At 39.2% G+C, this 12587-nt stretch overlaps 1 protein-coding gene across 1 annotated transcript in view; it reads left to right on the forward strand.

Annotated features, from left to right (window-relative positions):
* The window catches only part of LOC134338160 (transcription factor AP-2-beta-like), a 111834-nt gene that overhangs the window by 4470 nt on the left and 94777 nt on the right, over window positions 1-12587 (forward strand). Inside the window, exon 4 of the mRNA XM_063033757.1 lies at window positions 5249-5309. Within this exon, the coding sequence (XP_062889827.1) occupies window positions 5249-5309 (61 nt within the window). The remainder of the gene's footprint in view (window positions 1-5248; window positions 5310-12587) is intronic.

The following is a 12587-nucleotide window of genomic DNA, read 5'->3' on the forward strand; positions in this document are numbered from 1 at the left end:
CCACTATGGAATCCTACTCATTGCGGGAAGACATAAGAGTAATAATCTTACAATTCATAACATCATGAGCACATTTGTTGCAGATGCCAGTTTGAAATGCATTCATTTTAAATAGAGCAATCTGCTTAATTGAACTAACGCAATTACATTGTATCTGGATTCAATGAAGACAGGTTTTAAAGTCGTATTATAGATAGAGCGTTGGCAAAATGGCCTATGAAGATATTATTATGTTCCCCAAAGTTTTTTTCATTCAAGAGCCATTCTGTCGACAAGGTAACATGATAGCTATATAGTAACAATCGGTCTTTGATAGAAGTGAGTTGCACCGCTAACCTAGTTAGAGGGCGTTTGCTACCGGGAGTACAGTGTTAGTGCGGTCTCCGCATGATGATTTGGTGTGTAATTCATATTGCACAAGTTTCGGTGTAAGTTAGGAACCAGGTGCATAGCCTTAACGTGAAATGAGGTCTCAGCACAGTACTGCCATTCCAGGTGTCAGTTTAATGAGAAACGGCCTGTCACTCGCCTAAAGTTTCTGCTCCTGGTAAATAATTATTTCCAGAATAACACTTAGTTCATTTTCAAATACTGCAATTCCCACCGAAAGAACGTGTTTTAATTACTAAATTGCCAGCTGGCGTTTCTCGTTTAACTATTGCGCCGATCGCGATAGAATGTTTATTGACGGACTAACAATGCTTTAATAAGAACTTCCATGGGTTTGAACATAAAGTGCTGGTCATAATCTTGAAATAATATAACGTCTGTGTTAAACTAAGTTCCGCAATAAATTTCAAATAGTTTCTTAGCGTAACGTCGACTACCGTTTTACCTTCCTAGAGGACAAAATAAAGCCAAATTGAACGAAGTGAAAATACCGTGAAATCTGTTTAGATAATGAGGGACGTTTAATGGTTTACTGCTCTCAGAACACAAACTCTTAAAGGACATGAGAACCCGAGACACGTCGTAAATTCTCAGAACAGATACAGCACGACCCACAACCACCTGGATGTGAAACTAATTGTGAAGAATCCGCGGAATGTTCGATCTTGCTTTTTTTTTGAAAACTAGCTTTTATTGGAAAGTGCAGATAGTACATGCTGAGATTCGGTGATAAGTATTTTGGCAGAAGGAAAGGGGCGAAATGTGCAGTTTGCTGATCTTTAATTTATTGTCACCCCACCCTATTCCCGCCCCCATGGCACTTTCTTCCCAATGTCGCACTCTGTCAATATCAGATGTCCCTCAAATCTCAGATTCCACGTAACATTATATTTCTCCCGTCATATTTAATACGAGTTCTAAACTTCGATCTTAAATTTCCTACTACAACGTAGCATTCGCCCGAATAATCCAGGTTCAATATCTTAATGTATTCGATATCACAGTAGGCTTAATGTCGTATCACATAATCTCACATTCCCTCAAAGTCATATTACCCCTGATGTGTACTGGCAAAGATTAGGTATTCTTTAAGTGGAGAGAACTGTAGTTTTATCATTCACAGATGATGGTCGAAAACTGATATTCGTAGAACATTTATTTCAACACAGTTTTCAAATATTGAAATTATTAGGCGGCTAAAATAATTTATATTTAAGTCATGGCACATCAGAAAGTTAAGAAACCGCGAAACACCTGCCCATTAGTACTAGTTTTGCTAACCGGAGACATTTGATCAACTACCAACTTGATCTCTGCACTGTTGAGTTCTTAGGACTACACCGCGTATTCTTCTTTGCCTTAAAATTATTACAGTATGCAAAGCTGGGAGAGCAAATAGGATTTACCAGCCTGAGATAATCGGGGTCTTCGGTTTTGAATGGGGAAAGCGTTCTGAGTGAAAGTTCGCTTCGAGTCCGAAAGTAACCGTACTTATCGCTAATCATTGCGAATTATTGTGATACAAAACGACAATGTAATCACAAAGGAGCGTTTATTGCTAGCAATGGGATATAATTCCTTGAGGAATTCAGTAATTTCAATTTACTATAAACCGTAACTCTCCCTAATTTAAAGGTATAATGTAATAAGGACATGATACACACAGTATAATTTATACTTATTAGCTTCTGTAATTGTATTTGAACGCGGCTTGCAAGAGATAGATTTTCTCTGTACTTATATTTTGAAATTTAAATGGAGATTAATTCAAACACCTTACGTTCTCAAAAGGCCGGAAAAGATGATCTATTTTGTGGCTGAGGGTTAAAAAAGTCAATCTAACACTGTTAATTATATTTTTAGAAAAGTTTTAGTTTAGTTTGAATTGTACCTTTTCTGTTAGATTACCGTTTTGCAAGATATCAACGGCATTGACAAAATGTATACCATTAACTTTTCTCCTAATGTGGTAGATTCATTTAGAAATTGTCCCCTGGCTATTGAGGACTTGGCACGTTTGTATTAGACCCGAGCCTTCTGCTCGATGTACTAAAGCAAGGGCAATACGTTTGATCTGAGCAGGGGACTGATGAAATTCTGTGAGGCGCTTTCCTGTTGACCCCGTCCCAATCCCCCCACCCCACTTCTGTCTTGTATTATGAAATCCATTATGAACTGTGAGTGTAAATACCGAAGTGGAGACATTGAGGAGATAATTCCGTCGAAGGTGTTTTAGACTGCACGAGTAGTTTTACCCGAGAGCTTCAACGAGACCTCCCGGAACAGATCAGTTTTACATTGAAGTAACCTCGTGGATATTTCACGTTTACAGCACTGACCATTACCCACGGAATACCAACTTTCATTTCAAACTTATGTTCACGCCTTGAAGCAATCGATATTCAAGAAGTCTGTAATTCGGGTGCAGTAAGCTCTGTGCAGCGTGACAAACCAAAGTAACTTAAGTTAGTACTGAAGACTGGCGGGACATTCACAGTGATGATCAATTTACACGACGCTGTTAGAGTCATGTGTCGGTGCCGACAGGTTTGCTCCGACGTTGGTAAAAGAGCGCTTAGGAGCCCGAAACTATGCCTGTTTAGATTCTTCACCAGACTAGCGCAGCAAACTACAATCAGGCGGACCACTTCTCTCAACGTGGTTAGGTATAAATAGGATTTCCCGTTGATGATGGTTATGTTGTATCACAGATGCTATGACTTAAATCCCAAAGTGACCATAAACAACCAGGACATATGGAGCTAATTCTAGTGCTTTATAATACAGTTCATATCTGTTTGCATGATGGGTACTATGAAGATGAGATAATTTAACCCTTTAAGAGTTCTCTTAAAAAATCACTGTAAAACCTGGGATTGTGGGGGCGAAGGGGAGGAATCTGATTCCTTCAGTCCACTTTTCCAAATATACCGGGGAGAACATTACATCGATTGATGCATCGGATAAGATATCAAGGTGTGGCCCTTTTAGTCCCTATGTAAGAGTAACAGGTTGAAGTCTCCACAACACGACACTTGTCAAAATTTTAATTCCATACCCTTTACTGTTCATTATTTAGTGCTGCATGCAGACGGTTTTACCCCCTCATTTTTTTTTCCTGCTATTGTAGCGTTTGTCCGTCAGAGTTTAATAGTTTCTGAGGAAGGGTCTCGGCCCCCGAAACGTCGACTGTTTACTCTTTTCCATAGATGCTGCCTGGCCTGCTGAGATCCTCCAGCATTTTGTGTATGCTGCTTTGATTCCCAGCATCTGCAGATTTTCTCTTATTTTTAATAGTTTAATATCAGGATCTGGGGAAAAATCTGTTGTAGGAGCACGACACATTAAATAATCATTAAATCACGTACGTTGGGAATCAAATGCACTCTCATCTAATTAGAATGAGTAATTTGAAACATGTCAATTACTTCGGATTCAGGATTTGGCCCCTATATATTTCAACCATACAAAAGTTTGATTCAGCTTTCTTGTTAGGCTGGAGAATTGGTCAGATTTGAAATCAGCCCAAATCCCACTTTAAGCACAAATCTTCAATCGGCAGACTGAAATGTTCAGTCGCAGCAGATCACTTTTCAACTCATTTAACAATTATTTGTTGGGTACAAATTAAAAGTATCCAGTCATGTTCTCTTCCATTTCTAAAATATTGTTGGGAGCAAGCCGCAATTATTAATTGGAATCTGACCCTAAAGGCCTCAGTTCTTCTATATACAAATGACTATGTATCTTGCTGATTTACATACATACGATAAATAAATATGCAGAAGTAATGGAGAAACAAATACCACGCGGATTAAGGATCGAGGGACAATAATAAATAGCGAAGTGTAAATTTCAGAACCATGGTCACCACAGCACCAGTCATCAATGTCATCTATTAAAGTTATTCAAGACAGGACATACGAAAATTATCCCAGATCCTCACATGCTAATGCACCTCTTAAGGTTGACTAACCTTCGTAATGTATATTTTCAATAGTTCATACGCAGCCCTGCATATCGACATGGGTACAAAATGACAAGTCCTTCTTTAGTATCGACATTCGGAATATATCTGAGCCGCGGGCTGCAAAGTAAATTGGCAACGCCTTTTCCTATTCATTATGAATTCTCGTCCTTAACTCGTAACAATTTTGGGGTGCTCTAATTTAGAAGGACACGGCAGTATGTATTTGCAAAGTGATCTCTTGCCCAGTGTCAAAATATGCGACTGTCAAAATACCTTAATCGGCCGTGCACCAGCTAGACAAGCAATGAACAACACCAAGAACAATAACGGGAAACACGCTGGTTGGTTTGTTGGAACTTTCCTCGCAGATTGTATCCCTTTCGACTCGCCTTTCCACTGAACTGACAAAGAATTTTGCGCTGACTGTGACTATCTTCGGGTGCTGTTGAGAGGTCGGCGAGAGATGGCGTTGACAAGCCTCTGGCAGAAGCTCACGTGAACTTTAGTTGAAGATGGCGCGTCCGGGCTCAGTGATACTGGCAAAAGGAAAACCCTTGAGAAAAAGTTAATATGGAAAGAAAAGGATACATCTAGATTACATGGATAAACTCTAGTCTAGAGGGAACTGCAATTCTGGATAAGTGGGAGAATTAGGCAATATATTAAGGAACCAGTGGATCCACTCACTCCTTTTGGTTCTATCCTAAATGTAGAATGAAATCACACGTGGGTTAGATTTTCATTAATTCAGAAGCAATGGTAGTAACTGAATTCCACAGCGTAGTGCAATGTTATCAGTTGGGAGGATGGAGGGAGAGAGAGAGAGTGTGTGCGAGAGAGTCATATCTAAAGGATATTAAATAACGATTCGCTCTTTCCCCCCTTCAGGCCGTGGAAGATAACGGAAGCCCTGGGATGAATTTATTGGACCAGTCTGTAATCAAAAAAGGTAAACGACTTAACTTGCTCTGTTCAAATTAAAGTAACTGTAATTGACTTTTCATATAGTAAACCCGTCTTACGGGATATGAAATATTCTTACAAATGGGAATCCGTTACATTCGAAATATATTACGCTTTCCACCACATTACTGAGTGAGAATTTATATTCACGGACACACCGTCTAACAGAGACAAAATATGCATGATCAGAAATCGATTTACACCCACTTAATACTCCTTTTTGTCAATGTTAGCGGCGTTGGTTATTTCATCGTAACCCGATTTCGGGCTGAGATGGATGTGGTTTAATGTATGTGAAAGAGATTTACACCTAAGCATATTCAGTAAACAAGAATCAATGGATAATGTTTCTACTTCCTTGCTGCAAGATCGTGAGAGGTGAAGGATAAACATCGTGATGCTTTTTAAGTGTTTTGTACGTGGGAGGGCGCCTGAATAGCTGTGTTGCAGTTGAAAGCTTGTGATCTGCGGGCAATGACTCACATTCCACAAGCAGCAGTTGTTTTATACTTTATATAATCCTGAATGCTGATCAGGAATTGCTTTCAATACTGGCAATTACTTGCCTACAACAGACTTGGATTCGTTTGCTATTTTCGTTATATAAAATATTGACTTATAGCCGAAAAAAACTGCCAGGGAAACTTTCATAATTAAAATGTGCCTTTTTCAAAGTAATCTCCGATGTTTATGAGTGACACTTGGGCTACGTCTATGGTTCGAATATTAGTAGAAGGCGTTTTACAAATAATCACTTAGGGCAGAAACAGGCTTCTTGTCCAAGCAGTTTAAATTGGCCATTATGGCAAATTCGAACTTTTTTTCCCCCTGCCGGTTGAGCACAACTTTTTCGTACTCATTAGTTAACCTCTTCAAATACAGTATTATCCGCGAGATGGAAAATCCCTCGTTTTTCTCAGTTACCGAATCTTCTAAATTCCCCACTTCACTTTACATGTTAGATTTAAGCTGACGGCTTTTAGTTTTACATTCTTCCTGAACATAATCTATAAAAAAACATTTCATATGCGATCTATTTCTAATAGGCCATTTTTGGACCTCATTGAAGAAAACTCATAACTCGAGTTTCTTGAAATGTGCAACTTCTTTGTGGTGGTACCATGTTTGTGATTTTTTTTGCACCCCATCTTTTTCTTCAATATTCATTTACCATAATCTGCCGAGAATTGTATACAGCCCGCAACTGTGCTCTAACAGAAGACTGCAACTAGTAAACTTTTCAATTCCACTCCAAATATAAACGCAAGATCTGGCTCTGTTGTCTTGTATGATATAACCAGTGTTGCTACTATTAGTAATTAGTATATTTGTACTTAAAACCCTTTTGTTTCTTTAATGTGTTTAAATTTACTTTCACAATAATATTTGTTCTAATTATTCTTCCCAACAAGTTGGTATTTGCTTATTTATTTCCTCAGTATTTGTCCATTCTGGCAGCTTATTAGTGTCTCAACTTGCTTCACTCCTCCATCGTATTGACTGTTCCCTGTACACAACTTCAGGTTTTTTTTTGCAAATTTAAAACTTGTTCTTGTAGTGACTTCTTATAGTAAACTCTTTTAGCTTTCTCCCAGCTCTTTCCCCCCACCCCCCAGGGGTGAGATAATGTGTACGTTTCTTCTCCCCTGGTTTTATTAATGAATGTATTATGTATTGTCTTATCAATAGTAATTTGGAAATCTAGATGCATTATATCTACTACATTACCCTAGTTGACTCTGTCATTCTGTTAATTAGTTAGATGAGAATGACCATGCTAAACTTTTCCTTGTATAATCTATTTAATGCATTAAAAATATTTTTCATTTGAGATTTGTTCTTTTTTTAGTATAGCCTCCAATATTGTGACTTTAATAGTTCCTTGGATATTTTATATTTTTCGCTTTAAACAAAAGTGTTATGCTACTTTTTTCACTGCGTCCCTTGCATTTGCAACAAATTATTAAATAAAATGACTTGGGGATCACTTCTCTAAATTCTTTCATAATATGCTGGTGAAATTCTGAAGTGATGTTATCCTGTGATTTTCATTGGATCTGTTTGCAATGCTTTCTTTTTAAAATGTATTCACGTATGTTAATTCAAATCTCAGATTGATTTGTTTTCCTGGAAAATCAGACACAAAGTCTGATTCCTTCCATTTCTCATTGCCTGAGATTGTCCTGCCCATCCCTTACCGCTCACATCCAAAGCCCGTCTCTCCCATTTTCTTACGTGACAATTGCTTTATTCCATGATACTTGAGTTTCGTAGTTGATTTCTGCCTTCATAATTGTTTCTCTTTTCACCCTTCCCGCCTTCCTCTCTACAATATTTTGTATTGTCCATGTTTCGGGCGTTCCTCACTCTCACTTTCCCGCTTGTATTTACTGAGAACGCTCCGTTACTATTTATTTAGCTCCCGTTTTACTTTGGCGGCAAATATATTCTTCCTTGACGCGTTCTCGAAGTTTTCTATTCCTTTTCTACGCCATTATTTGCCAATATTTTCCAGTTTGGAAATTGAAACGTTTGGCGTAGGCGATAACTGATCTACGTATTTGAAAACCAAATATTGCTCCAGTAATCTGAATGCACTTATTCATAACAACCGGATATTCGGGAATAAAACGGTGTAGGGAAATAAGCCATTCCGAGGAAGACTGGGAACTTTGATACAACCAGTGTTTTCGTGGAAAAGACGAGCGCGAATTAGAAATTGACCCGTGCCCGAGTCATTGTGTGTGAAACCGGAATAGCGGATTAACTAAGAGGCTCTTGACTTCAAAACTAATACTTCACCTGTCAGTTTCACGACAAATGTACCGAGGGGCTCAGTAATATGTCTTCCTAACTAGAAATGTTTTCGAAAAGGAGATAAACTCCTTTAGGTTTGGCGGCTTTAATTTAAGTAATCACTTCAGTTTTATTTAAAATGTATAACCTCAGCCAGTCTTGTACATTTCTTTCCAAAAACACCGTGGACACCAGGGAAGGTATAATTCAAATTAATTTATTCTCATATATGTGGAAATATGTGGCTTTTCAGTGGGCGTGATTAAAGGGGAAATATATTGTTTTTTGATCATTTTAACACAGTGCATTTTAGACACCATGAACCTGCACCAAAACGAACGACGTTCATTTCTGAACATTTCGTAGAACGAGCCAGTTGTAGAGATTCCGCGTAAATCCCAATGTGCGTTTAACTTCTTCGGTGCCAGATGAATTTAGCTGGAGGAGGGAATCTAAGGGTGTGTGGAGGTTACTATTTTAATTAACAAATTGCCCAAAACTGATTTGAAGTTAAACTAGAGAGAGTAAGGCAGTCTGTAACACGGGCCGGTCAAAGTTCTGGCCGACTTTTAAACGCGGCAGAGTTTAGTGGATTTCATATCGCCAAATTATTCGCCCCTTCGCTTTCCGATCAGATCTTTTAACCCAAAATAAGATTCCGTGACTGCTTCGGAGGGGGCGTTCCTTACCGAGTCCTCGGAGGTTCAGCACCGCGTTTTGCCCTGTGTCATGTGATTCTAAAAAAAAATTAGGACGTTTTAAAATATTGGCGGAATTTTTGCATATCGTTACCAAACCGCGAAAATAAATATTAAACTAATATTACTGGTCAGCCAATCAGGCTTCCAGCAGATGCCGCTGGGGCCTCCTTTTTCCCACTCTGAAAGCCACCTTGGCGGAATGGCTGACAGCCTCACCCCCCCCCCCCGCCCACCTACCTCTTAAATTCCCCTGGGGTTTGTGTGGCGCTCGGTTACGACCGGCTTATTGGGAGATAACGCGCCCCAATACATGACCTTAGTAGAAGCAGACGGGGTCTGAGAGGCGGGGGGTGGGGGGCCAGAGAGAGAGAGAGCCAGAAGGACACACACACACACACACACACACACACACACACACACACACACACACAGTCAGAGAGCGACAGAAACATAGGGTGAAGGAAACAGAGACAAATAGAGCGAGAGGGACAGACAGAAGGGTTGGTTGGAAGATTGAAATAACGACATAATTTAAACACCGGGAGAACAAGCGGCCTCAGAAACGGACGGAACGAGTAAAGATAAAACATGCATCAAAAATGAAAATACAAATAATCGTGAAAAGCCAGCAAACCAATAATGGACGTGGAAAGAGTGTCGGCGGGTGATAGATGGGTGTTCATTAACCCTCTCCTGGGCTCGTTTAGCTCTCATTTCAGTTATTAGCCCCTGCTGGGCTATTACAGCCTTAGACAGCCGTTCGCCGCTCGGCACTGAGGAATCTCACCTCGCCTGGGACATTACAACCTTTTAAATACTGTGCTGTGCCGTGCTTACTCTCAGAGTGTGTTCTGGTTCAGTCCCTGTGTTTGTCACTTTCTTTGGTTTACACATCATGCCGCTGGTAAGCTTTCCCTGTAGGGTGGCCAAGCGCTTGACTACCTTTATCTCTGTACATTAGAAAATTCGCAGTTTCAAGCTGGACAGGTTCACTCATTACGGAATTATCATAGCAGATCGATTTTTACTCAGTTTAGTAGTTGAGTTGTTGTCCGGGAGCTATGTCAACGCTTCATTTACGACAGTTCATTGCCAAAATATTGTTACATACCACTATTTTCCGTTTATGAAAGGGTATGGAAGGCATTGACTCCCCAATTAAATCACAAGGACGGTTTTTAACTGAGGCACAATTCCTTTGCAAGACTTGCTTACTTAAAAAAGTTTCCGGTCTAATTACACCGCGAATCTCGAGTAAATATTAGTCGTACAGTATTCATTTCGCTTAGTGTTCTGAAGCATAGATAAACTGTTATAAACATAGCTTAGTTTTGGAGTTGCACTTACTAATGTCAACAAGTTGTACGTCAGCGGGTACACGCATCTTTGTTTACAACTTGAATCAACTTCTTCAAAAACTAGTAGTGGGATGTTTCAACATGCAAATTAGATTAACAAATACAAAACCGTGTATTTTCATACATTTCGGCACAACGATTAAACCATGGTTAATAGATACAGGGGGAGTATATATGTTCTGAACGAATGGTTGTTCTCAGGGCCGGTGCGAATTCTGACAGAACGGAGTGAGTTTCTTTCACCCACAAAGCGCAGAACTCCCCCCAGTGTTTTCACTGAAAGGGTTAATAATCCGGGATTTCTAGTTTTATTGTGAAGCGATTGAGGTCCCCGTGCTTACTGCGTTCGTCATTCTGCGATACTCTGTGTTGCATTAGTAAGGGTGACACCAGACTCCCAAAATAGGACAATGAAGGTTTCTAATTTTAGTATCTCACGACTAAGATCAAATTCCTGCTGAAGCTGAATGGTGCCAGAGTGCGATTTAATGAAAACAAACGCATCTTGGCGTAACAAGGAAATCCCCATTGGAAAGATTCTACAGTATTTACTTCACAATTTTCAAGCACGTTGATTGCCTCTTGAGGTTGAAACGGCAATAAATAAATGCAACGGTCCACCCTACCGCCTAGCTAAGCACAAGATTTTCACGTCTTCGTAATTGTTGTGCGCAATTGGATATCGTTCGTGTCCAGCTTGATCGCCAAATAGCCTCTTCCACTAAAACAAAACCTACATTTTTAATGAGGCTTAAAATGGTTAGTGAATTTTAGAACCATTTCCTACCCAAAATAAGCAATTACACATCCGATTTAACAAACTCTGCAGAAATCTTTCATTCGGGCGCCATGGATCTTACACACGGATACCTTGCTCCGCAGCACACACAAAATACAGAAGGAGTTCGGCAGGCTGGGTAGCAACCATGGAAAGAAAGGTAAACGGAGTCCTGAGGAAGGGTCTCGACCCGAAACGTCAGCTGTTTACTCTTTTCCATGGATGCTGCCTGACCTGCTGAGATCCTCCAGCATTTTGTGTGTGTCCCCAGCAGCTGCAACTTTCTAGCGTTTATCAGCTCTTGTCAGACAGATGAGAGAATCGATTTGTTGTCCAAATGATCATTGCTACCAATTCTCCGAAGTATGTACAAATTTATGCGTTGGAGATCCCTTTTTGTGCAGGAAAGGGACGTTCGTACACTCCGCAGCGCCACGTCACTTGTTACATTTAGAAAGTGATGTTGAATGACCCGCAGCGCTGCGCAAATTACATTTACAGTGCACCACGTTAAAATCCAGTGTTGACGTGAAAAGATACTATAAACCCGAATGGATTCTAAAGATACACCATAAAAATATAGGAAGGTAACAAATCATCAATAATCAGTAATAAACAAAGAGTCAGTTAACAGGCATGACTGTTTAAATGAATTAAAGTTCGATACACGTCATTGGCAGCATTGCGCCACAACCATAGTTCTAGTCAAATGGTACATTGGATATGTGGCGACTATTAAAAATCTGAACAAAACTGCAGACGCTATAATTCTTAAAATAGAAAATGTTAAAAAAAAACTCTCTGCTGGTCGGGCAGCATCTGTGAAGAGAGAACAGATTTAACACTTCAGCTTTATTCAGAACTGAAACAAAGAGTCGAGGTCAATCTCCACCCATACTAGTTGACCTCATCGTTATTTTCAGAATGTTCTATTTTTATTTATATCCTAGCTGTTGTTGATTTCCTTCTTGAACAGATTATCTGAAATATATGCTTCCCACATTAAAAGCAGTTGTAGTCTTGCAGGAGTTTCTTTACAAAACATTCTCAGGTATCTTTGGCTTGGGGTAAGGACATTCAGATTAACATAATTAATATAAAATTAGAGCCCATTATATATTTATATAAATTCATGAGGTGTGCAATTGAAAGAAAAACTAAAAAAATAATTTTAATAGGTAGATTTAATGGCATAGAGAATAATGATACAGTACTTGAAAAAATACATATACAAGCACATAAACAATTTCAATATTAAATAGACCTTTTAATTAGTAATCTGCCTGATATACAATGGAAATGCACAATGTCTGGTACAAGAATATGGAAAATCAAGGAATATGATTGTGAAAGAAGGGGTATTTGTATAAAGCATATTGTGCCATTCAATACGAAGTTATCTGAATAAGACAGTGTGGAAAATTTTAAATGCTGCCACGTGCATGAAGATAAACATGTATTTTCGCATTAAGTTATTATTTTGAACACGTATTTCCCTCCAAAGACTTTTGAAATTGGTGTCAGACAAATCCGTTAGTACAACTCTCAAAGATTATGCGAGAAACAGTTGGTTTAAACATTTAGCAAGTCTAGCATATTTGATACACCAATTGTTCATTTGAGATTTCTGG

This window comes from Mobula hypostoma, chromosome 26, assembly GCF_963921235.1.
Source record: "Mobula hypostoma chromosome 26, sMobHyp1.1, whole genome shotgun sequence".
Classification (NCBI taxonomy): Eukaryota; Metazoa; Chordata; class Chondrichthyes; order Myliobatiformes; family Myliobatidae; genus Mobula; species Mobula hypostoma.